Source organism: Coffea arabica, chromosome 4e, assembly GCF_036785885.1.
Source record: "Coffea arabica cultivar ET-39 chromosome 4e, Coffea Arabica ET-39 HiFi, whole genome shotgun sequence".
Classification (NCBI taxonomy): Eukaryota; Viridiplantae; Streptophyta; class Magnoliopsida; order Gentianales; family Rubiaceae; genus Coffea; species Coffea arabica.
Window position 1 is genome coordinate 30,958,914 of NC_092317.1, and position 25,315 is coordinate 30,984,228.

General features: G+C 42.7%; 3 protein-coding genes across 3 annotated transcripts; all 3 read right to left on the reverse strand.

The window, feature by feature from the left end:
* Positions 1-7,672: 7,672 nt before the first annotated feature.
* On the reverse strand, positions 7,673-10,825 carry LOC140005563 (uncharacterized). The gene is made up of 5 exons (XM_072046571.1): positions 10,607-10,825; positions 10,067-10,492; positions 9,612-9,956; positions 8,497-8,683; positions 7,673-8,379 (listed from the first exon to the last, which is right to left on the reverse strand). Exons 1-5 carry the CDS (start codon positions 10,823-10,825, stop codon positions 7,673-7,675), a joined length of 1,884 nt encoding a protein of 627 aa, XP_071902672.1.
* A 3,424-nt stretch (positions 10,826-14,249) lies between these two features.
* On the reverse strand, positions 14,250-17,402 carry LOC140005564 (uncharacterized). Its single transcript, XM_072046572.1, has 5 exons — positions 17,184-17,402; positions 16,644-17,069; positions 16,189-16,533; positions 15,074-15,260; positions 14,250-14,956 (listed from the first exon to the last, which is right to left on the reverse strand). The coding sequence occupies exons 1-5, from the start codon at positions 17,400-17,402 to the stop codon at positions 14,250-14,252; spliced, it is 1,884 nt and encodes a 627-aa protein (XP_071902673.1).
* A 3,424-nt stretch (positions 17,403-20,826) lies between these two features.
* On the reverse strand, positions 20,827-23,979 carry LOC113720160 (uncharacterized). Its single transcript, XM_072046573.1, has 5 exons — positions 23,761-23,979; positions 23,221-23,646; positions 22,766-23,110; positions 21,651-21,837; positions 20,827-21,533 (listed from the first exon to the last, which is right to left on the reverse strand). Exons 1-5 carry the CDS (start codon positions 23,977-23,979, stop codon positions 20,827-20,829), a joined length of 1,884 nt encoding a protein of 627 aa, XP_071902674.1.
* Between the last annotated feature and the right edge of the window lie 1,336 nt (positions 23,980-25,315).

The window sequence follows — 25,315 nt, forward strand, 5'->3', positions numbered from 1 at the left end:
TAACATCCCTGTCAGAAACAATAGTTCTAGGCATGCCATGTAACCTAACTATCCCACGAAAGAACAAATCAGCAATGTAAGAAGCATCATCCGTTTTGTGACAAGCAATGAAATGAGCCATTTTAGGAAATCTGTCAACTACCACAAATATGCTATAATGTCCTTTCCTAGACCTAGGCAACTCAAGTACAAAATTCATAGAAATATCGATCCAAGGTGTAGTAGGCACAGGTAAAGGGGTATACAAACCGAATGGTTGAGTCTTAGACTTAGCTTTGTGGCACACAATGCATCGACCAACCACACACGTTCCACATCTCTTCTCATCTTTGGCCAATAGAAGTGTTCCTGCAAAACAACCAAAGTCTTTGCAGCACCAAAGTGTCCCATTAGACTACCGGAATGTGCTTCATGGACTAACAATAGACTGAGGGATGCATAGTTTTTCAACTCGAAACAAATAACCTTTTGCTGGGATACCGAATCTGTTTGCACTTGTTTCTTGAACCTTTGTGTTGTTGCTTTGCAAAACTCGAACATCAAAACCTTATTGGGGAAGTCTTGAGCTTCTTGGATCAAAGAGGTTAATCTTGGCAGTCTTGAAACCTGAAATAAACCTTCAACCGTGTTCTTGTTTTCATGGAACTTTGATCTTGAAACCAAATCTGTCCAAGTTGTTTACGTTAATTGCTGTGAAATTGTGGTCTAAACTAGCTGGCTATTGTGTGAAAACACCCCAACAGAAGTCAAAAAAAATTTCAAGAAAGACGGCTCTAGTTTCCAATTCTTGACCAGCCTTCAAGTTTTACCAAATCTGATTCAAAGGTCAAAAAAAAAAAAATTTCAAGAAAGACGGCTCTAGTTTCCAATTCTTGACCAACCTTCAAGTTTTACCAAATCTGATTCAAACTTGGACTTTCAAATCTGAACAGCCCTAGTCTTGGTCAGCCTTCAAGCCACCAAATCTGATTCAAACTTGGACTTCCAAATCTGAACAACATCCAATTCTTGACAGCCTACAAGTTTACCAAATTTGGTGCAAAATCTGACTTCCAAATCTGACCAGCCCCAAAATTTCGAATTTGGACCACTTGGGACTCCCAAATCTGACCAAACTCCAAGGTTTCTAATCTTGGCAACCCCAAGTGTCCAAATCAGATCACGGACCAAAAAGACCACGGACCAGCAGCTCAACACATTCCAGAAATTTGGGTTTCGGGTAGAGTTTTCTAGGATTTTCAAAATTTCAGCATTCAAGTTAATTGTCTTACTTTCTTTTGAGTCGTTAGTTGTTGTCCAGCTATATTCTGAGTCTTGAGTCGTGTCTAGGTCTTCAGTCATTCACCTCCATTTATTGCTACTAGCTTGTGTGTCACTTGTTGACTAGTCAAGAACGTACACTGCGGTGACCCCTGGTTTGTTCAACTCGAGCGACTAGCAAGCCAAGGAATTGCTTGGTAAGATTATTAGAGAGTGATACACTTGAGTGAAACACGAGTGTGAGTGACCTATACATCGTATTAAAAAAAAAAAAAAAAAGAGAGAGAGGAACTCGTTTTTGTTTATTTGTTTTGCAGGTGAACTAAATATGTCTAGTGGAGTGGGTAGCCAAACCATGGACATCAAACTACAGTTGGAAGCCATGATGGGGGAGTTCAAGCGATTGCTCAAGAATGAAATTGAGCCATTGCATGATTGAATTGATCAGTTGGAGAACTCGAGACCTCCACCTACCCCGAGTAAGGGCAAAGAATCGGCATACTCAAACGATGAAGAGGAAGCATTTGAGGGAAGGTACCAAAATGATCAAAGGTTCCAACGTCGAGGAGACGACACCATTAAAGGTGTCAAACTCAAGATTCCCTCATTCCAAGGCAAGTCGGACCCCGAGGCGTACTTGGAATGGGAACGGAAAATTGAGTTAGTCTATGAATGCCACACCTATACGGAGGAGCAAAAGGTGAAACTAGCAGCCGTAGAATTCACTGACTACGCCTCCATTTGGTGGGACCAACTTAGACTAAGCCGAAGGAGAAATCGTGAGAGACCTTTGGAAACTTGGGAGGAAATGAGGAGTCTGATGAGAAAAAGGTTCGTTCCGAGCTACTATAGTCGAGATCTACACCGTCGGCTACAAGCTCTCAACCAAGGGTCCATGTCAGTTGAGGATTATTACAAGGAGATGGAAATGGCCATCATGAAGGCGGATTTACGTGAAGATGGAGAGGCCACTATGGCTCGTTTTCTACATGGATTGAGGCCCGAGATTGCCGAAGTAGTGGAACTCCAACACTACCTCGACATGAATGAAATGCTCGAGAAGGCGGTTACAATTGAACGGCGCCTCAAGAGGAGGGGTACTGCGCGACAAAGCACTACTTATCAAGCTGGAAATTGGCACACTTCTCAACCAAAAAGGGAGGAGAAAGCCGCAGCTCCTTCTTACCCTCCAAGGCCGAATGGCCTCCCTTCCAAGGCAACGCCCAAGCCTGACTTTGAGGCTAATAATGCAGCTACCAAACCGCGTGGTCGAGACACCAAGTGCTTTAAGTGTCAAGGATTTGGCCATATCGCTTCTCAATGCCCCAGCCAAAGGACCATGCTGATGTTGCCAAATGGGGAAATTGTATCAGATGAGGAAGAGGAGTACGAGGGGATACCGCCTCTAGAAGAGGAAGAGAATGAATCGAGTGAGGAGATACCTACGAATGAGGAGATTGGATGCCTAGTGGTTCGAAAGGTCCTCACTACCCGCGCCAAAGAGGAGGAACTGGAGGTACAACGGGACAACCTTTTCTACACAAGGTGTCATATCAAGGATAAGGTGTGTAGTGTTGTTATTGATAGTGGGAGTTGTGCCAATGTCGCTAGTCTACTCATGGTAGAAATGCTAGGGCTCCAAGTTATCAAACATCCAAGACCTTATCGTCTTCAATGGTTGAACAATGAAGGGGAAGTCCGTGTGTTTAGACAAGTAAAAGTGCCATTCCGAATTGGCAAGTATGAAGACGAGGTTACTTGTGATGTCGTGCCAATGCAAGCAAGTCACCTCATTCTTGGACGGCCTTGGCAATATGATCGCGATGTCGAATTCAAGGGAAGAGCTAATAAATATGTCTTTACTCATTGCAATAGAAAGGTGACACTTGTACCTCTCACCCCAAAACAAGTGTATGAAGATCAAATGAGGCTCCAAAAGGAGTATGAGCTAGAACTTGAGAGGAAAAAGCGAGAGAAAAGTGAGGAAGAAAAAGGAGAGAGTAGGGCCGAAACCCTAGGGAAGAAAAAGGCAACAAGTGGGTCGGCTATGAGAGAAGAAAATAAGGGGAAGCTAAGCTTGCTAGCAAAAGCCAAAGATGAATTTGAGGACATATTTCCTGAGGATGTACCTGATGGACTACCACCGCTAAGGGGAATCGAGCACCAAATCGATCTCATTCCTGGAGCACCATTGCCTAACAAACCAGCAAGCATAACTTCTTTACATACTATCATAAGCAAGTGTTGGTAAGAAAGTAAAGCTTTCTTTACATCCCTGGCTTTTGCGAGCATGCTTTGCTTCCTCTCAGTTCTCTTCTCAAGGGCCGAACCATTTAAGGCCAGTTTTCCCTCACTCTTCTCGGCTCCTTTCAATTTCCTTTGCTCCTCGTGTTCTTGTTGCAACCGGACTTGGTCCTCGTGCACTTGTTTAGGAGTGAGAGGCACAAGTGTGACTTTCCTGTTGTCGTGCATAAAGGTGTACTTATTGGTGAAACCATCGTGGCTAGTTCTTTCATCATATTGCCATGGTCTCCCCAATAGCACATGAGTAGCTTGCATTGGCACGACATCATAGAGGACTTTATCCTCGTATCGACCAATGCGGAATAGGATCTCGACTTGCTTTGTGACTCGCACATCTCCACTGTCGTTCAACTATTGGAGCCTATATGGATGTGGATGCTTGATTGTAGGAAGCGAGGCCTTCTCCACTAGTGTCATACTTGCCACGTTTGTACAACTCCTGGGATCAATTATAAGACTACACACCTTGCCTTTTATGTGACAACGTGTGTAGAAGATGTTTTCCCTTTGTTGGCCATTTTCTTCCTTTACTTGAGCAGTTAGCACCTTTTGAACCACTAAGTCGAGTTGTTCATTCGTTGGTATTTCCTCACTAGAATCGGCATCCTTCTCTCCCAACGATGGTACTCCTTTATAGCTGTCTTCTTCATCCGTCACTACTTCTCCATTTTCAAGTAAGAGCATGGTTCGTCGATTTGGACACTGAGATGCGATGTGACCAAACCCTTGGCATTTGAAGCACTTGATCTCATGGTTACGGGCTTTAGAGGCGTCAGTCACCGCCTTGGTATCCTTCCCGAAGCTCCCATAATCGGTTTCTTCTCCTTCGTAGGCGGATATGTTCTCCAATTCGAGCTAACCGGTGTACTAGTGAGTCGAGTGGCATCCCTCCTCTTGAGGCGACGCTCCACTTTGGAAGCTTTGTCCACCATGTCCGTGATTTCCACGTAGTGATGCAACTCCACTACCTCTGCAATCTTGGGTCTCAACCCAGTTAAGAACCTAGCCATTGTCGCTTCCCGGTCCTCCACTACATCGGCACGTAGCATGGCTATTTCCATCTCCTTGAAATAGTCATCTACACTTCGAGACCCTTGACTCAAGTTTCATAGTTTTTGATAAAGGTCTCGGTGATAGTGACTTGGAATGAACCGTTTCCTCATCAACCTGCGAAGTTCATGCCATGTGGTCACAGGTAGTTCTCCACATCTCCTTCGGCTAAGTCGCACTTGATCCGACCAGATAATGGCGTAATCCGTGAACTCGAGAGTGGCAAGCTTTACCTTTTGGTCCTCCCTATAGTCTTGACATTCGAAGATCAGCTCGATGCATTTCTCCCACTCCAAGTAGGCATCCGGATCGGATTTCCCTTGGAATGAGGGGATTTTGATTTTGATTTCTTTGAGTGCATCATCGTTCCTTCTTTGGTCTTGGTGAGCATATCTAGGCCGTCGGTCTTCCTCATCTCCGCCATGCATAGGACCGGATTCATCCCTATTGCTTCCTCCATGAACCGAGTTACTTCGTTGTTGATGGTTCTCAAGTTGGTCTATTCACTCATGTAGGGATTCAAGGGACATGTCCATCCTCCATTGGAACTCACTCGTCAAGGCCTCCATGTTAAGTTTATTGTCAAAAGGGTGAGAATCCATGCTAAGGTAAACCTGTAAAAAGAGTTAGCAAAGACACAAGGGTATATTGCCTTTGACGCTCCCTTACGTGTTTACACTCAACTCTCTTGTGTCACTCAAAATTACTCACTCTAATGATCTCACAAATAACCCTTATTGGCCTTTGTTTGCCTCTCTTGAAAAAATCAGAAAATTTCCTCCAAGGAGCTCCAATGTCGACGTTCAACCACGTATCAAACAATGAATGAAGCAAGGGGTCAAACTGGAACAAACTCAGGTATATGACACAATTAAGATGCTGTTTAATGACTCAAATAATGTAGGAAAGCAATCCTAAGATGATCGATACTAGACGCGACTCACAACTCAAAGCTGAAATTTGGAATCCTAGAAAGACTCCAACCCGAAAACTGGAATTTTGAGCTGCTGTTTTTGCCGAGTTCTGGTCAGTATTATGGAGGGAAAAAGGTGCTTTTGTGGTGTTCAAATAATGCAAGAATCAGCCCTCAAATTTCAGCCAATTCGGTTTGCAACAACTAGTCCAACCAATTTAGGAAACTCAAGAATCCAAGGGTGATTTGGATAAGGTCTTTGTAGCGGTTTAGGAAACTGGTTTGGGGTGTTTTTGGGGCTATCCAGGTCATTTGAGGTTGTTGGAATTCAGTCGAGAATAGGAAGCTCAAGATATTGAAGCCAATTAAGATTTGGAAGCCAACCAAGAATTGGAAACTCAAACCAATCAAGATGTGGAAATCTGATTTCCCTTGAGCCGAATGTCTCTCGTTCCTCTTTTTTTTTGTTTCGTTTCTTTTCTTCTTTTTTTGTCTTTTGTTCAAGATTTCGGCTCTTCAAGGATCACAATTTCAGATTATACCACAAGATCAAGAAGCGGATGCAAGGTTATTCAAACTTTCAAGAAACCCTAGTTCTTGATTTTATGGTTTCAAGAACTTTCAAGTCAAGTCTTGCAGGTCCAAGAACTTCAAGAATCTTGTTCAAGAACTCAAGAACTTCCCCAAATTATATTATGGTATCCAAGGTTTACAAGAACAACAACCAAAACTCATGAAATAGGTAAAACAGAATTTCAGCAATACTCAAAACGAAATTCCAGCATCTTGACGTGAGAACAAAATAAGGTGCATGACTTTTTTTTGTTTTTTTTTACTCTAATGATTCAAACACAACACCAACAAACTCATGGATGAAACTTGGGCAGAAACAACACACGAAAATACTGGAATAATTCTGGAAAATTGCGGACAGCACACTAACAAGAAGCAAACGATTCGGACTTCACAAGAAACCCTTCCCACGATTTGACACAAAACCCTAACGACCTAGCAACAAAATTGATGGATAAAAACTGGCTCAAAACAACAAAAACAAGGGATGTAATGTGATACCTCTAACTAGCTCTGATTACAAACTGATACGAACATCGCCAACTTGTGACGAAACCCGCAAGAGACAGGCGCACAGGATCTAGAGGGACGGAGCACGTTTGGAGTTGATGATATCTTTACCCGTTAATCACGTGGCTAACGAACCTTGGTATAGTGTAGAAGACGCCACAATCTAGTGTGATTCTAGATTGATAAGTCAACTTGAAGATCCTAGGGAATTATTCTAAGAACTTCAGGAAAAGCTCACAAGAAGCCAATGAGAGAACTCTCAATTTTGTATTAAACCAAATCTGAAAAAAAATAATACAAGCAATAGTCCTATATATAATACTACTACTAGATGCTCGAAAATCCAAAAGGGACTTAGGGCTCCAAGGAAGGTCCGTGGCCCTTGCTAAGTTCGGCCAAAGGTAGTGGGCCTCCTACTCGGTCCTATGCTCAACATGAGCTTTATTGATATAGGCCATAACTACTAATGCAATACTTAAACTTTAAATAACTATATGATTAACCATGATACTCCAGAAAGGGCTGTGGCCTTCAAACAAGGTCCTCTTCATCGAGCAAGGCCTCTACCAAGGTGATTTGTCTTTCATTCTCACTTGCAAGGCCTTCTATGGGCCGAGGCCTCCCAACTTGGGCTTGGGCAGCTTGTACTAGAAGTTGGAGTGCTTCCTTCATTTTCTTGACGCGTGCTCGAGTGACAGGGCCGAGGGAAACCTTCACTTGTTCTACTTGTATGGTCTACTCGATGTTCTCCTTCGCATCATTCCTCTCCTCTTGAAAAGGATTTGCCCTCAAATCTGATTCAAATTCTGCGAGAAAGGGACTAAAGTCAGTGACATTAAATGTGGCACTTATAGCTCCATACTCACCTGGGAGGTCCAACTTGTAAGCATTGTTGTTCACACGCTCAAGAACTTGGAAGGAACCGTCGCCTCAGGGGAGTAGCTTGCTTTGTCGTTGAACTGGAAACCTCTCTTTGCGAAGGTGCAACCAATCAAAGATCATTTGACGCCTTCCTTTGTTTGCTTGCTTCGCATATTGACTCGTGCGTTGCTCAATGTTGAGTCACACTTTCTCATGTAGTGCCTTCACAAAATCTGCCCTTTTCTTTTCATCCAGATTGACACACTCAGACAACGGCGAAGGTGACAAATCCAAAGAAGTTAACGGGTTAAAACCATATACAACTTCAAAAGGTGAGAAACGTGTAGCACTATGCACAGTTCGGTTATAGGCAAACTCAACATGAGGAAGACATTCCTCCCAAGACTTAATGTTCTTTTTAATGATGGCACGCAACAATGTAGATAAAGTGCGATTAACAACTTCTGTTTGGCTATCCGTTTGCGGGTGACTTGAAGTCGAGAATAACAGTTTAGTGCCCAATTTTCCCCACAATGTCTTCCAGAAATAGCTAAGAAATTTAACATCCCTGTCAGAAACAATAGTTCTAGGCATGCCATGTAACCTAACTATCCCACGAAAGAACAAATCAGCAATGTAAGAAGCATCATCCGTTTTGTGACAAGCAATGAAATGAGCCATTTTAGGAAATCTGTCAACTACCACAAATATGCTATAATGTCCTTTCCTAGACCTAGGCAACTCAAGTACAAAATTCATAGAAATATCGATCCAAGGTGTAGTAGGCACAGGTAAAGGGGTATACAAACCGAATGGTTGAGTCTTAGACTTAGCTTTGTGGCACACAATGCATCGACCAACCACACACGTTCCACATCTCTTCTCATCTTTGGCCAATAGAAGTGTTCCTGCAAAACAACCAAAGTCTTTGCAGCACCAAAGTGTCCCATTAGACTACCTGAATGTGCTTCATGGACTAACAATAGACTGAGGGATGCATAGTTTTTCAACTCGAAACAAATAACCTTCATGCATAAAAAAGTGATCCAACCTAGATTGTAAGCATTGTGCATAGCATTCACTAAAATCTGGATCTTTTGCATATAACTCCTTGATGGTTTCAAAACCAAGTAGCTTAGTGTTGAGTAAGGTAAGTAAAGAGTACCTGCGTGACAAGGCATCAGCTACTACATTGATTTTACCTGTCTTATACTTGATCATGTATGGGAAAGTCTCAACAAAAGCAATCCATCGGCATGCCTTTTGTTCAACTTTTGTTGTGACTTCAAGTGTTTGAGTGACTCGTGATCAGTATGAATGACGAACTCCCTTGCTCTCAAATAATGTTGCCATGTTTCGAGAGCCCTAATGAGGGAGTATAGCTCCTTATCGTAGGTGGAGTAGTTCAAGGCTGCCCCACTCAGCTTCTCGCTAAAGTAGGCCTACCCTCTTGCATTAACACAGCTCCAATGCCAACACCTGAAGTATCACATTCGATTTCAAACATCTTGTCAAAACTAGGCAAAGACAGTACAGGTGTGTGCGTGAGTTTGTGTTTAAGTAATTGAAATGCCTTATCTTGGTCAGCTCCCCAATGAAAGACGACATTCTTCTTGATTACGGCAGTCAACGGAGCGGCAATGGTGCTGAAATCTCGCACAAACCTGCGGTAAAAACTAGCTAATCCATGGAAGCTCCTTACTTCGCTCACAGTCTTTGGTGTCGGCCATTCTTGGATGGCTTTCACCTTCCTTTTGCCTACCTGTATTCCCTATGCACTAATAGCATATCCTTGAAAGACCAACTGATTAGTGCAAAAAGAACACTTTTTCAAGTTAGCATACAAACTTGCTTGGCATAAGGCATTTAAAATAACACGTAAATGCTCTATGTGTTCATCAAGATTTCGACTAGAGACTAAGATATCATCAAAATAGACTACCACAAATTTATCAAGAAAAGGGCGTAGAATATGATTCATTAACCTCATGAATGTATTAGGGGCGTTAGATAAACCAAAGGGCATGACTATCCATTTATACAACCCATAAGTAGTCTTAAAAGCCGTTTTCCATTCGTCCCCGTCCTTCATTCGGATTTGGTGATACCCACTTTTAAAATCAATTTTCATGAAAATTACAGCCCCATTTAGTTCATCTAGCATGTCATCTAACCTAGGTATATGATGACGATACTTTACCGTTATCGAATTGATGGCTCTGCAATCCACACACATGCGTGAGCTTCCATCCTTCTTTGACGCCAAGATGATGGGGACGGCACAGGGACTTAGGCTTTCATGCACCCAACCTTTCTTAAGCAGTTCGTCCACTTGCCTTTGTAGTTCCTTGGTTTCCTCGGGACTCATGCGATAGGGGGCTTTATTGGGCAATGGTGAGCCCGGAATGAGGTTTATTTGGTGCTCAATGCCACGGATGGGAGGTAGTCCATCCGGGATCTCCTCAGGAAACATATCCTCAAATTCCTGCAACAATGAGATAACACGGGGTATCATGAAAATATACAGTGGTTAAATTTATATGGTAGTTATGATGGTAGTTATATGGTAGAAGCAAGCATAACTTCTTTACATACTATCATAAGCAAGTGTTGGTAAGAAAGTAAAGCTTTCTTTACATCCCTGGCTTTTGCGAGCATGCTTTGCTTCCTCTCAGTTCTCTTCTCAAGGGCCGAACCATTTAAGGCCAGTTTTCCCTCACTCTTCTCGGCTCCTTTCAATTTCCTTTGCTCCTCGTGTTCTTGTTGCAACCGGACTTGGTCCTCGTGCACTTGTTTAGGAGTGAGAGGCACAAGTGTGACTTTCCTGTTGTCGTGCATAAAGGTGTACTTATTGGTGAAACCATCGTGGCTAGTTCTTTCATCATATTGCCATGGTCTCCCCAATAGCACATGAGTAGCTTGCATTGGCACGACATCATAGAGGACTTTATCCTCGTATCGACCAATGCGGAATAGGATCTCGACTTGCTTTGTGACTCGCACATCTCCACTGTCGTTCAACTATTGGAGCCTATATGGATGTGGATGCTTGATTGTAGGAAGCGAGGCCTTCTCCACTAGTGTCATACTTGCCACGTTTGTACAACTCCTGGGATCAATTATAAGACTACACACCTTGCCTTTTATGTGACAACGTGTGTAGAAGATGTTTTCCCTTTGTTGGCCATTTTCTTCCTTTACTTGAGCAGTTAGCACCTTTTGAACCACTAAGTCGAGTTGTTCATTCGTTGGTATTTCCTCACTAGAATCGGCATCCTTCTCTCCCAACGATGGTACTCCTTTATAGCTGTCTTCTTCATCCGTCACTACTTCTCCATTTTCAAGTAAGAGCATGGTTCGTCGATTTGGACACTGAGATGCGATGTGACCAAACCCTTGGCATTTGAAGCACTTGATCTCATGGTTACGGGCTTTAGAGGCGTCAGTCACCGCCTTGGTATCCTTCCCGAAGCTCCCATAATCGGTTTCTTCTCCTTCGTAGGCGGATATGTTCTCCAATTCGAGCTAACCGGTGTACTAGTGAGTCGAGTGGCATCCCTCCTCTTGAGGCGACGCTCCACTTTGGAAGCTTTGTCCACCATGTCCGTGATTTCCACGTAGTGATGCAACTCCACTACCTCTGCAATCTTGGGTCTCAACCCAGTTAAGAACCTAGCCATTGTCGCTTCCCGGTCCTCCACTACATCGGCACGTAGCATGGCTATTTCCATCTCCTTGAAATAGTCATCTACACTTCGAGACCCTTGACTCAAGTTTCATAGTTTTTGATAAAGGTCTCGGTGATAGTGACTTGGAATGAACCGTTTCCTCATCAACCTGCGAAGTTCATGCCATGTGGTCACAGGTAGTTCTCCACATCTCCTTCGGCTAAGTCGCACTTGATCCGACCAGATAATGGCGTAATCCGTGAACTCGAGAGTGGCAAGCTTTACCTTTTGGTCCTCCCTATAGTCTTGACATTCGAAGATCAGCTCGATGCATTTCTCCCACTCCAAGTAGGCATCCGGATCGGATTTCCCTTGGAATGAGGGGATTTTGATTTTGATTTCTTTGAGTGCATCATCGTTCCTTCTTTGGTCTTGGTGAGCATATCTAGGCCGTCGGTCTTCCTCATCTCCGCCATGCATAGGACCGGATTCATCCCTATTGCTTCCTCCATGAACCGAGTTACTTCGTTGTTGATGGTTCTCAAGTTGGTCTATTCACTCATGTAGGGATTCAAGGGACATGTCCATCCTCCATTGGAACTCACTCGTCAAGGCCTCCATGTTAAGTTTATTGTCAAAAGGGTGAGAATCCATGCTAAGGTAAACCTGTAAAAAGAGTTAGCAAAGACACAAGGGTATATTGCCTTTGACGCTCCCTTACGTGTTTACACTCAACTCTCTTGTGTCACTCAAAATTACTCACTCTAATGATCTCACAAATAACCCTTATTGGCCTTTGTTTGCCTCTCTTGAAAAAATCAGAAAATTTCCTCCAAGGAGCTCCAATGTCGACGTTCAACCACGTATCAAACAATGAATGAAGCAAGGGGTCAAACTGGAACAAACTCAGGTATATGACACAATTAAGATGCTGTTTAATGACTCAAATAATGTAGGAAAGCAATCCTAAGATGATCGATACTAGACGCGACTCACAACTCAAAGCTGAAATTTGGAATCCTAGAAAGACTCCAACCCGAAAACTGGAATTTTGAGCTGCTGTTTTTGCCGAGTTCTGGTCAGTATTATGGAGGGAAAAAGGTGCTTTTGTGGTGTTCAAATAATGCAAGAATCAGCCCTCAAATTTCAGCCAATTCGGTTTGCAACAACTAGTCCAACCAATTTAGGAAACTCAAGAATCCAAGGGTGATTTGGATAAGGTCTTTGTAGCGGTTTAGGAAACTGGTTTGGGGTGTTTTTGGGGCTATCCAGGTCATTTGAGGTTGTTGGAATTCAGTCGAGAATAGGAAGCTCAAGATATTGAAGCCAATTAAGATTTGGAAGCCAACCAAGAATTGGAAACTCAAACCAATCAAGATGTGGAAATCTGATTTCCCTTGAGCCGAATGTCTCTCGTTCCTCTTTTTTTTTGTTTCGTTTCTTTTCTTCTTTTTTTGTCTTTTGTTCAAGATTTCGGCTCTTCAAGGATCACAATTTCAGATTATACCACAAGATCAAGAAGCGGATGCAAGGTTATTCAAACTTTCAAGAAACCCTAGTTCTTGATTTTATGGTTTCAAGAACTTTCAAGTCAAGTCTTGCAGGTCCAAGAACTTCAAGAATCTTGTTCAAGAACTCAAGAACTTCCCCAAATTATATTATGGTATCCAAGGTTTACAAGAACAACAACCAAAACTCATGAAATAGGTAAAACAGAATTTCAGCAATACTCAAAACGAAATTCCAGCATCTTGACGTGAGAACAAAATAAGGTGCATGACTTTTTTTTGTTTTTTTTTACTCTAATGATTCAAACACAACACCAACAAACTCATGGATGAAACTTGGGCAGAAACAACACACGAAAATACTGGAATAATTCTGGAAAATTGCGGACAGCACACTAACAAGAAGCAAACGATTCGGACTTCACAAGAAACCCTTCCCACGATTTGACACAAAACCCTAACGACCTAGCAACAAAATTGATGGATAAAAACTGGCTCAAAACAACAAAAACAAGGGATGTAATGTGATACCTCTAACTAGCTCTGATTACAAACTGATACGAACATCGCCAACTTGTGACGAAACCCGCAAGAGACAGGCGCACAGGATCTAGAGGGACGGAGCACGTTTGGAGTTGATGATATCTTTACCCGTTAATCACGTGGCTAACGAACCTTGGTATAGTGTAGAAGACGCCACAATCTAGTGTGATTCTAGATTGATAAGTCAACTTGAAGATCCTAGGGAATTATTCTAAGAACTTCAGGAAAAGCTCACAAGAAGCCAATGAGAGAACTCTCAATTTTGTATTAAACCAAATCTGAAAAAAAATAATACAAGCAATAGTCCTATATATAATACTACTACTAGATGCTCGAAAATCCAAAAGGGACTTAGGGCTCCAAGGAAGGTCCGTGGCCCTTGCTAAGTTCGGCCAAAGGTAGTGGGCCTCCTACTCGGTCCTATGCTCAACATGAGCTTTATTGATATAGGCCATAACTACTAATGCAATACTTAAACTTTAAATAACTATATGATTAACCATGATACTCCAGAAAGGGCTGTGGCCTTCAAACAAGGTCCTCTTCATCGAGCAAGGCCTCTACCAAGGTGATTTGTCTTTCATTCTCACTTGCAAGGCCTTCTATGGGCCGAGGCCTCCCAACTTGGGCTTGGGCAGCTTGTACTAGAAGTTGGAGTGCTTCCTTCATTTTCTTGACGCGTGCTCGAGTGACAGGGCCGAGGGAAACCTTCACTTGTTCTACTTGTATGGTCTACTCGATGTTCTCCTTCGCATCATTCCTCTCCTCTTGAAAAGGATTTGCCCTCAAATCTGATTCAAATTCTGCGAGAAAGGGACTAAAGTCAGTGACATTAAATGTGGCACTTATAGCTCCATACTCACCTGGGAGGTCCAACTTGTAAGCATTGTTGTTCACACGCTCAAGAACTTGGAAGGAACCGTCGCCTCAGGGGAGTAGCTTGCTTTGTCGTTGAACTGGAAACCTCTCTTTGCGAAGGTGCAACCAATCAAAGATCATTTGACGCCTTCCTTTGTTTGCTTGCTTCGCATATTGACTCGTGCGTTGCTCAATGTTGAGTCACACTTTCTCATGTAGTGCCTTCACAAAATCTGCCCTTTTCTTTTCATCCAGATTGACACACTCAGACAACGGCGAAGGTGACAAATCCAAAGAAGTTAACGGGTTAAAACCATATACAACTTCAAAAGGTGAGAAACGTGTAGCACTATGCACAGTTCGGTTATAGGCAAACTCAACATGAGGAAGACATTCCTCCCAAGACTTAATGTTCTTTTTAATGATGGCACGCAACAATGTAGATAAAGTGCGATTAACAACTTCTGTTTGGCTATCCGTTTGCGGGTGACTTGAAGTCGAGAATAACAGTTTAGTGCCCAATTTTCCCCACAATGTCTTCCAGAAATAGCTAAGAAATTTAACATCCCTGTCAGAAACAATAGTTCTAGGCATGCCATGTAACCTAACTATCCCACGAAAGAACAAATCAGCAATGTAAGAAGCATCATCCGTTTTGTGACAAGCAATGAAATGAGCCATTTTAGGAAATCTGTCAACTACCACAAATATGCTATAATGTCCTTTCCTAGACCTAGGCAACTCAAGTACAAAATTCATAGAAATATCGATCCAAGGTGTAGTAGGCACAGGTAAAGGGGTATACAAACCGAATGGTTGAGTCTTAGACTTAGCTTTGTGGCACACAATGCATCGACCAACCACACACGTTCCACATCTCTTCTCATCTTTGGCCAATAGAAGTGTTCCTGCAAAACAACCAAAGTCTTTGCAGCACCAAAGTGTCCCATTAGACTACCTGAATGTGCTTCATGGACTAACAATAGACTGAGGGATGCATAGTTTTTCAACTCGAAACAAATAACCTTCATGCATAAAAAAGTGATCCAACCTAGATTGTAAGCATTGTGCATAGCATTCACTAAAATCTGGATCTTTTGCATATAACTCCTTGATGGTTTCAAAACCAAGTAGCTTAGTGTTGAGTAAGGTAAGTAAAGAGTACCTGCGTGACAAGGCATCAGCTACTACATTGATTTTACCTGTCTTATACTTGATCATGTATGGGAAAGTCTCAACAAAAGCAATCCATCGGCATGCCTTTTGTTCAACTTTTGTTGTGACTTCAAGTGTTTGAGTGACTCGTGATCAGTATGAATGACGAACTCCCTTGCTCTCAAATAATGTTGCCATGTTTCGAGAGCCCTAATGAGGGAGTATAGCTCCTTATCGTAGGTGGAGTAGTTCAAGGCTGCCCCACTCAGCTTCTCGCTAAAGTAGGCCTACCCTCTTGCATTAACACAGCTCCAATGCCAACACCTGAAGTATCACATTCGATTTCAAACATCTTGTCAAAACTAGGCAAAGACAGTACAGGTGTGTGCGTGAGTTTGTGTTTAAGTAATTGAAATGCCTTATCTTGGTCAGCTCCCCAATGAAAGACGACATTCTTCTTGATTACGGCAGTCAACGGAGCGGCAATGGTGCTGAAATCTCGCACAAACCTGCGGTAAAAACTAGCTAATCCATGGAAGCTCCTTACTTCGCTCACAGTCTTTGGTGTCGGCCATTCTTGGATGGCTTTCACCTTCCTTTTGCCTACCTGTATTCCCTATGCACTAATAGCATATCCTTGAAAGACCAACTGATTAGTGCAAAAAGAACACTTTTTCAAGTTAGCATACAAACTTGCTTGGCATAAGGCATTTAAAATAACACGTAAATGCTCTATGTGTTCATCAAGATTTCGACTAGAGACTAAGATATCATCAAAATAGACTACCACAAATTTATCAAGAAAAGGGCGTAGAATATGATTCATTAACCTCATGAATGTATTAGGGGCGTTAGATAAACCAAAGGGCATGACTATCCATTTATACAACCCATAAGTAGTCTTAAAAGCCGTTTTCCATTCGTCCCCGTCCTTCATTCGGATTTGGTGATACCCACTTTTAAAATCAATTTTCATGAAAATTACAGCCCCATTTAGTTCATCTAGCATGTCATCTAACCTAGGTATATGATGACGATACTTTACCGTTATCGAATTGATGGCTCTGCAATCCACACACATGCGTGAGCTTCCATCCTTCTTTGACGCCAAGATGATGGGGACGGCACAGGGACTTAGGCTTTCATGCACCCAACCTTTCTTAAGCAGTTCGTCCACTTGCCTTTGTAGTTCCTTGGTTTCCTCGGGACTCATGCGATAGGGGGCTTTATTGGGCAATGGTGAGCCCGGAATGAGGTTTATTTGGTGCTCAATGCCACGGATGGGAGGTAGTCCATCCGGGATCTCCTCAGGAAACATATCCTCAAATTCCTGCAACAATGAGATAACACGGGGTATCATGAAAATATACAGTGGTTAAATTTATATGGTAGTTATGATGGTAGTTATATGGTAGAAGCAAGCATAACTTCTTTACATACTATCATAAGCAAGTGTTGGTAAGAAAGTAAAGCTTTCTTTACATCCCTGGCTTTTGCGAGCATGCTTTGCTTCCTCTCAGTTCTCTTCTCAAGGGCCGAACCATTTAAGGCCAGTTTTCCCTCACTCTTCTCGGCTCCTTTCAATTTCCTTTGCTCCTCGTGTTCTTGTTGCAACCGGACTTGGTCCTCGTGCACTTGTTTAGGAGTGAGAGGCACAAGTGTGACTTTCCTGTTGTCGTGCATAAAGGTGTACTTATTGGTGAAACCATCGTGGCTAGTTCTTTCATCATATTGCCATGGTCTCCCCAATAGCACATGAGTAGCTTGCATTGGCACGACATCATAGAGGACTTTATCCTCGTATCGACCAATGCGGAATAGGATCTCGACTTGCTTTGTGACTCGCACATCTCCACTGTCGTTCAACTATTGGAGCCTATATGGATGTGGATGCTTGATTGTAGGAAGCGAGGCCTTCTCCACTAGTGTCATACTTGCCACGTTTGTACAACTCCTGGGATCAATTATAAGACTACACACCTTGCCTTTTATGTGACAACGTGTGTAGAAGATGTTTTCCCTTTGTTGGCCATTTTCTTCCTTTACTTGAGCAGTTAGCACCTTTTGAACCACTAAGTCGAGTTGTTCATTCGTTGGTATTTCCTCACTAGAATCGGCATCCTTCTCTCCCAACGATGGTACTCCTTTATAGCTGTCTTCTTCATCCGTCACTACTTCTCCATTTTCAAGTAAGAGCATGGTTCGTCGATTTGGACACTGAGATGCGATGTGACCAAACCCTTGGCATTTGAAGCACTTGATCTCATGGTTACGGGCTTTAGAGGCGTCAGTCACCGCCTTGGTATCCTTCCCGAAGCTCCCATAATCGGTTTCTTCTCCTTCGTAGGCGGATATGTTCTCCAATTCGAGCTAACCGGTGTACTAGTGAGTCGAGTGGCATCCCTCCTCTTGAGGCGACGCTCCACTTTGGAAGCTTTGTCCACCATGTCCGTGATTTCCACGTAGTGATGCAACTCCACTACCTCTGCAATCTTGGGTCTCAACCCAGTTAAGAACCTAGCCATTGTCGCTTCCCGGTCCTCCACTACATCGGCACGTAGCATGGCTATTTCCATCTCCTTGAAATAGTCATCTACACTTCGAGACCCTTGACTCAAGTTTCATAGTTTTTGATAAAGGTCTCGGTGATAGTGACTTGGAATGAACCGTTTCCTCATCAACCTGCGAAGTTCATGCCATGTGGTCACAGGTAGTTCTCCACATCTCCTTCGGCTAAGTCGCACTTGATCCGACCAGATAATGGCGTAATCCGTGAACTCGAGAGTGGCAAGCTTTACCTTTTGGTCCTCCCTATAGTCTTGACATTCGAAGATCAGCTCGATGCATTTCTCCCACTCCAAGTAGGCATCCGGATCGGATTTCCCTTGGAATGAGGGGATTTTGATTTTGATTTCTTTGAGTGCATCATCGTTCCTTCTTTGGTCTTGGTGAGCATATCTAGGCCGTCGGTCTTCCTCATCTCCGCCATGCATAGGACCGGATTCATCCCTATTGCTTCCTCCATGAACCGAGTTACTTCGTTGTTGATGGTTCTCAAGTTGGTCTATTCACTCATGTAGGGATTCAAGGGACATGTCCATCCTCCATTGGAACTCACTCGTCAAGGCCTCCATGTTAAGTTTATTGTCAAAAGGGTGAGAATCCATGCTAAGGTAAACCTGTAAAAAGAGTTAGCAAAGACACAAGGGTATATTGCCTTTGACGCTCCCTTACGTGTTTACACTCAACTCTCTTGTGTCACTCAAAATTACTCACTCTAATGATCTCACAAATAACCCTTATTGGCCTTTGTTTGCCTCTCTTGAAAAAATCAGAAAATTTCCTCCAAGGAGCTCCAATGTCGACGTTCAACCACGTATCAAACAATGAATGAAGCAAGGGGTCAAACTGGAACAAACTCAGGTATATGACACAATTAAGATGCTGTTTAATGACTCAAATAATGTAGGAAAGCAATCCTAAGATGATCGATACTAGACGCGACTCACAACTCAAAGCTGAAATTTGGAATCCTAGAAAGACTCCAACCCGAAAACTGGAATTTTGAGCTGCTGTTTTTGCCGAGTTCTGGTCAGTATTATGGAGGGAAAAAGGTGCTTTTGTGGTGTTCAAATAATGCAAGAATCAGCCCTCAAATTTCAGCCAATTCGGTTTGCAACAACTAGTCCAACCAATTTAGGAAACTCAAGAATCCAAGGGTGATTTGGATAAGGTCTTTGTAGCGGTTTAGGAAACTGGTTTGGGGTGTTTTTGGGGCTATCCAGGTCATTTGAGGTTGTTGGAATTCAGTCGAGAATAGGAAGCTCAAGATATTGAAGCCAATTAAGATTTGGAAGCCAACCAAGAATTGGAAACTCAAACCAATCAAGATGTGGAAATCTGATTTCCCTTGAGCCGAATGTCTCTCGTTCCTCTTTTTTTTTGTTTCGTTTCTTTTCTTCTTTTTTTGTCTTTTGTTCAAGATTTCGGCTCTTCAAGGATCACAATTTCAGATTATACCACAAGATCAAGAAGCGGATGCAAGGTTATTCAAACTTTCAAGAAACCCTAGTTCTTGATTTTATGGTTTCAAGAACTTTCAAGTCAAGTCTTGCAGGTCCAAGAACTTCAAGAATCTTGTTCAAGAACTCAAGAACTTCCCCAAATTATATTATGGTATCCAAGGTTTACAAGAACAACAACCAAAACTCATGAAATAGGTAAAACAGAATTTCAGCAATACTCAAAACGAAATTCCAGCATCTTGACGTGAGAACAAAATAAGGTGCATGACTTTTTTTTGTTTTTTTTTACTCTAATGATTCAAACACAACACCAACAAACTCATGGATGAAACTTGGGCAGAAACAACACACGAAAATACTGGAATAATTCTGGAAAATTGCGGACAGCACACTAACAAGAAGCAAACGATTCGGACTTCACAAGAAACCCTTCCCACGATTTGACACAAAACCCTAACGACCTAGCAACAAAATTGATGGATAAAAACTGGCTCAAAACAACAAAAACAAGGGATGTAATGTGATACCTCTAACTAGCTCTGATTACAAACTGATACGAACATCGCCAACTTGTGACGAAACCCGCAAGAGACAGGCGCACAGGATCTAGAGGGACGGAGCACGTTTGGAGTTGATGATATCTTTACCCGTTAATCACGTGGCTAACGAACCTTGGTATAGTGTAGAAGACGCCACAATCTAGTGTGATTCTAGATTGATAAGTCAACTTGAAGATCCTAGGGAATTATTCTAAGAACTTCAGGAAAAGCTCACAAGAAGCCAATGAGAGAACTCTCAATTTTGTATTAAACCAAATCTGAAAAAAAATAATACAAGCAATAGTCCTATATATAATACTACTACTAGATGCTCGAAAATCCAAAAGGGACTTAGGGCTCCAAGGAAGGTCCGTGGCCCTTGCTAAGTTCGGCCAAAGGTAGTGGGCCTCCTACTCGGTCCTATGCTCAACATGAGCTTTATTGATATAGGCCATAACTACTAATGCAATACTTAAACTTTAAATAACTATATGATTAACCATGATACTCCAGAAAGGGCTGTGGCCTTCAAACAAGGTCCTCTTCATCGAGCAAGGCCTCTACCAAGGTGATTTGTCTTTCATTCTCACTTGCAAGGCCTTCTATGGGCCGAGGCCTCCCAACTTGGGCTTGGGCAGCTTGTACTAGAAGTTGGAGTGCTTCCTTCATTTTCTTGACGCGTGCTCGAGTGACAGGGCCGAGGGAAACCTTCACTTGTTCTACTTGTATGGTCTACTCGATGTTCTCCTTCGCATCATTCCTCTCCTCTTGAAAAGGATTTGCCCTCAAATCTGATTCAAATTCTGCGAGAAAGGGACTAAAGTCAGTGACATTAAATGTGGCACTTATAGCTCCATACTCACCTGGGAGGTCCAACTTGTAAGCATTGTTGTTCACACGCTCAAGAACTTGGAAGGAACCGTCGCCTCAGGGGAGTAGCTTGCTTTGTCGTTGAACTGGAAACCTCTCTTTGCGAAGGTGCAACCAATCAAAGATCATTTGACGCCTTCCTTTGTTTGCTTGCTTCGCATATTGACTCGTGCGTTGCTCAATGTTGAGTCACACTTTCTCATGTAGTGCCTTCACAAAATCTGCCCTTTTCTTTTCATCCAGATTGACACACTCAGACAACGGCGAAGGTGACAAATCCAAAGAAGTTAACGGGTTAAAACCATATACAACTTCAAAAGGTGAGAAACGTGTAGCACTATGCACAGTTCGGTTATAGGCAAACTCAACATGAGGAAGACATTCCTCCCAAGACTTAATGTTCTTTTTAATGATGGCACGCAACAATGTAGATAAAGTGCGATTAACAACTTCTGTTTGGCTATCCGTTTGCGGGTGACTTGAAGTCGAGAATAACAGTTTAGTGCCCAATTTTCCCCACAATGTCTTCCAGAAATAGCTAAGAAATTTAACATCCCTGTCAGAAACAATAGTTCTAGGCATGCCATGTAACCTAACTATCCCACGAAAGAACAAATCAGCAATGTAAGAAGCATCATCCGTTTTGTGACAAGCAATGAAATGAGCCATTTTAGGAAATCTGTCAACTACCACAAATATGCTATAATGTCCTTTCCTAGACCTAGGCAACTCAAGTACAAAATTCATAGAAATATCGATCCAAGGTGTAGTAGGCACAGGTAAAGGGGTATACAAACCGAATGGTTGAGTCTTAGACTTAGCTTTGTGGCACACAATGCATCGACCAACCACACACGTTCCACATCTCTTCTCATCTTTGGCCAATAGAAGTGTTCCTGCAAAACAACCAAAGTCTTTGCAGCACCAAAGTGTCCCATTAGACTACCTGAATGTGCTTCATGGACTAACAATAGACTGAGGGATGCATAGTTTTTCAACTCGAAACAAATAACCTTCATGCATAAAAAAGTGATCCAACCTAGATTGTAAGCATTGTGCATAGCATTCACTAAAATCTGGATCTTTTGCATATAACTCCTTGATGGTTTCAAAACCAAGTAGCTTAGTGTTGAGTAAGGTAAGTAAAGAGTACCTGCGTGACAAGGCATCAGCTACTACATTGATTTTACCTGTCTTATACTTGATCATGTATGGGAAAGTCTCAACAAAAGCAATCCATCGGCATGCCTTTTGTTCAACTTTTGTTGTGACTTCAAGTGTTTGAGTGACTCGTGATCAGTATGAATGACGAACTCCCTTGCTCTCAAATAATGTTGCCATGTTTCGAGAGCCCTAATGAGGGAGTATAGCTCCTTATCGTAGGTGGAGTAGTTCAAGGCTGCCCCACTCAGCTTCTCGCTAAAGTAGGCCTACCCTCTTGCATTAACACAGCTCCAATGCCAACACCTGAAGTATCACATTCGATTTCAAACATCTTGTCAAAACTAGGCAAAGACAGTACAGGTGTGTGCGTGAGTTTGTGTTTAAGTAATTGAAATGCCTTATCTTGGTCAGCTCCCCAATGAAAGACGACATTCTTCTTGATTACGGCAGTCAACGGAGCGGCAATGGTGCTGAAATCTCGCACAAACCTGCGGTAAAAACTAGCTAATCCATGGAAGCTCCTTACTTCGCTCACAGTCTTTGGTGTCGGCCATTCTTGGATGGCTTTCACCTTCCTTTTGCCTACCTGTATTCCCTATGCACTAATAGCATATCCTTGAAAGACCAACTGATTAGTGCAAAAAGAACACTTTTTCAAGTTAGCATACAAACTTGCTTGGCATAAGGCATTTAAAATAACACGTAAATGCTCTATGTGTTCATCAAGATTTCGACTAGAGACTAAGATATCATCAAAATAGACTACCACAAATTTATCAAGAAAAGGGCGTAGAATATGATTCATTAACCTCATGAATGTATTAGGGGCGTTAGATAAACCAAAGGGCATGACTATCCATTTATACAACCCATAAGTAGTCTTAAAAGCCGTTTTCCATTCGTCCCCGTCCTTCATTCGGATTTGGTGATACCCACTTTTAAAATCAATTTTCATGAAAATTACAGCCCCATTTAGTTCATCTAGCATGTCATCTAACCTAGGTATATGATGACGATACTTTACCGTTATCGAATTGATGGCTCTGCAATCCACACACATGCGTGAGCTTCCATCCTTCTTTGACGCCAAGATGATGGGGACGGCACAGGGACTTAGGCTTTCATGCACCCAACCTTTCTTAAGCAGTTCGTCCACTTGCCTTTGTAGTTCCTTGGTTTCCTCGGGACTCATGCGATAGGGGGCTTTATTGGGCAATGGTGAGCCCGGAATGAGGTTTATTTGGTGCTCAATGCCACGGATGGGAGGTAGTCCATCCGGGATCTCCTCAGGAAACATATCCTCAAATTCCTGCAACAATGAGATAACACGGGGTATCATGAAAATATACAGTGGTTAAATTTATATGGTAGTTATGATGGTAGTTATATGGTAGAAGCAAGCATAACTTCTTTACATACTATCATAAGCAAGTGTTGGTAAGAAAGTAAAGCTTTCTTTACATCCCTGGCTTTTGCGAGCATGCTTTGCTTCCTCTCAGTTCTCTTCTCAAGGGCCGAACCATTTAAGGCCAGTTTTCCCTCACTCTTCTCGGCTCCTTTCAATTTCCTTTGCTCCTCGTGTTCTTGTTGCAACCGGACTTGGTCCTCGTGCACTTGTTTAGGAGTGAGAGGCACAAGTGTGACTTTCCTGTTGTCGTGCATAAAGGTGTACTTATTGGTGAAACCATCGTGGCTAGTTCTTTCATCATATTGCCATGGTCTCCCCAATAGCACATGAGTAGCTTGCATTGGCACGACATCATAGAGGACTTTATCCTCGTATCGACCAATGCGGAATAGGATCTCGACTTGCTTTGTGACTCGCACATCTCCACTGTCGTTCAACTATTGGAGCCTATATGGATGTGGATGCTTGATTGTAGGAAGCGAGGCCTTCTCCACTAGTGTCATACTTGCCACGTTTGTACAACTCCTGGGATCAATTATAAGACTACACACCTTGCCTTTTATGTGACAACGTGTGTAGAAGATGTTTTCCCTTTGTTGGCCATTTTCTTCCTTTACTTGAGCAGTTAGCACCTTTTGAACCACTAAGTCGAGTTGTTCATTCGTTGGTATTTCCTCACTAGAATCGGCATCCTTCTCTCCCAACGATGGTACTCCTTTATAGCTGTCTTCTTCATCCGTCACTACTTCTCCATTTTCAAGTAAGAGCATGGTTCGTCGATTTGGACACTGAGATGCGATGTGACCAAACCCTTGGCATTTGAAGCACTTGATCTCATGGTTACGGGCTTTAGAGGCGTCAGTCACCGCCTTGGTATCCTTCCCGAAGCTCCCATAATCGGTTTCTTCTCCTTCGTAGGCGGATATGTTCTCCAATTCGAGCTAACCGGTGTACTAGTGAGTCGAGTGGCATCCCTCCTCTTGAGGCGACGCTCCACTTTGGAAGCTTTGTCCACCATGTCCGTGATTTCCACGTAGTGATGCAACTCCACTACCTCTGCAATCTTGGGTCTCAACCCAGTTAAGAACCTAGCCATTGTCGCTTCCCGGTCCTCCACTACATCGGCACGTAGCATGGCTATTTCCATCTCCTTGAAATAGTCATCTACACTTCGAGACCCTTGACTCAAGTTTCATAGTTTTTGATAAAGGTCTCGGTGATAGTGACTTGGAATGAACCGTTTCCTCATCAACCTGCGAAGTTCATGCCATGTGGTCACAGGTAGTTCTCCACATCTCCTTCGGCTAAGTCGCACTTGATCCGACCAGATAATGGCGTAATCCGTGAACTCGAGAGTGGCAAGCTTTACCTTTTGGTCCTCCCTATAGTCTTGACATTCGAAGATCAGCTCGATGCATTTCTCCCACTCCAAGTAGGCATCCGGATCGGATTTCCCTTGGAATGAGGGGATTTTGATTTTGATTTCTTTGAGTGCATCATCGTTCCTTCTTTGGTCTTGGTGAGCATATCTAGGCCGTCGGTCTTCCTCATCTCCGCCATGCATAGGACCGGATTCATCCCTATTGCTTCCTCCATGAACCGAGTTACTTCGTTGTTGATGGTTCTCAAGTTGGTCTATTCACTCATGTAGGGATTCAAGGGACATGTCCATCCTCCATTGGAACTCACTCGTCAAGGCCTCCATGTTAAGTTTATTGTCAAAAGGGTGAGAATCCATGCTAAGGTAAACCTGTAAAAAGAGTTAGCAAAGACACAAGGGTATATTGCCTTTGACGCTCCCTTACGTGTTTACACTCAACTCTCTTGTGTCACTCAAAATTACTCACTCTAATGATCTCACAAATAACCCTTATTGGCCTTTGTTTGCCTCTCTTGAAAAAATCAGAAAATTTCCTCCAAGGAGCTCCAATGTCGACGTTCAACCACGTATCAAACAATGAATGAAGCAAGGGGTCAAACTGGAACAAACTCAGGTATATGACACAATTAAGATGCTGTTTAATGACTCAAATAATGTAGGAAAGCAATCCTAAGATGATCGATACTAGACGCGACTCACAACTCAAAGCTGAAATTTGGAATCCT

What these genes read in the sequence shown, in the direction of transcription:
- LOC140005563 (XM_072046571.1), bottom strand. Translation starts at nt 10,825, where the DNA reads ATGCTCTTACTTGAAAATGGAGAAGTAGTGACGGATGAAGAAGACAGC. An exon ending in GTTGTCACATAAAAGGCAAG is followed by an intron (nt 10,493 to 10,606) that starts GTGTGTAGTCTT and finishes AGGCTCCAATAG; the next exon opens with TTGAACGACAGTGGAGATGT. An exon ending in ACCAACACTTGCTTATGATA is followed by an intron (nt 9,957 to 10,066) that starts GTATGTAAAGAA and finishes TCATTGTTGCAG; the next exon opens with GAATTTGAGGATATGTTTCC.
- LOC140005564 (XM_072046572.1), bottom strand. Translation starts at nt 17,402, where the DNA reads ATGCTCTTACTTGAAAATGGAGAAGTAGTGACGGATGAAGAAGACAGC. An exon ending in GTTGTCACATAAAAGGCAAG is followed by an intron (nt 17,070 to 17,183) that starts GTGTGTAGTCTT and finishes AGGCTCCAATAG; the next exon opens with TTGAACGACAGTGGAGATGT. An exon ending in TAGATGAACTAAATGGGGCT is followed by an intron (nt 15,261 to 16,188) that starts GTAATTTTCATG and finishes TACATGATCAAG; the next exon opens with TATAAGACAGGTAAAATCAA.
- LOC113720160 (XM_072046573.1), bottom strand. Translation starts at nt 23,979, where the DNA reads ATGCTCTTACTTGAAAATGGAGAAGTAGTGACGGATGAAGAAGACAGC. An exon ending in TAGATGAACTAAATGGGGCT is followed by an intron (nt 21,838 to 22,765) that starts GTAATTTTCATG and finishes TACATGATCAAG; the next exon opens with TATAAGACAGGTAAAATCAA. An exon ending in TCACTTTTTTATGCATGAAG is followed by an intron (nt 21,534 to 21,650) that starts GTTATTTGTTTC and finishes GTTGTTTTGCAG; the next exon opens with GAACACTTCTATTGGCCAAA.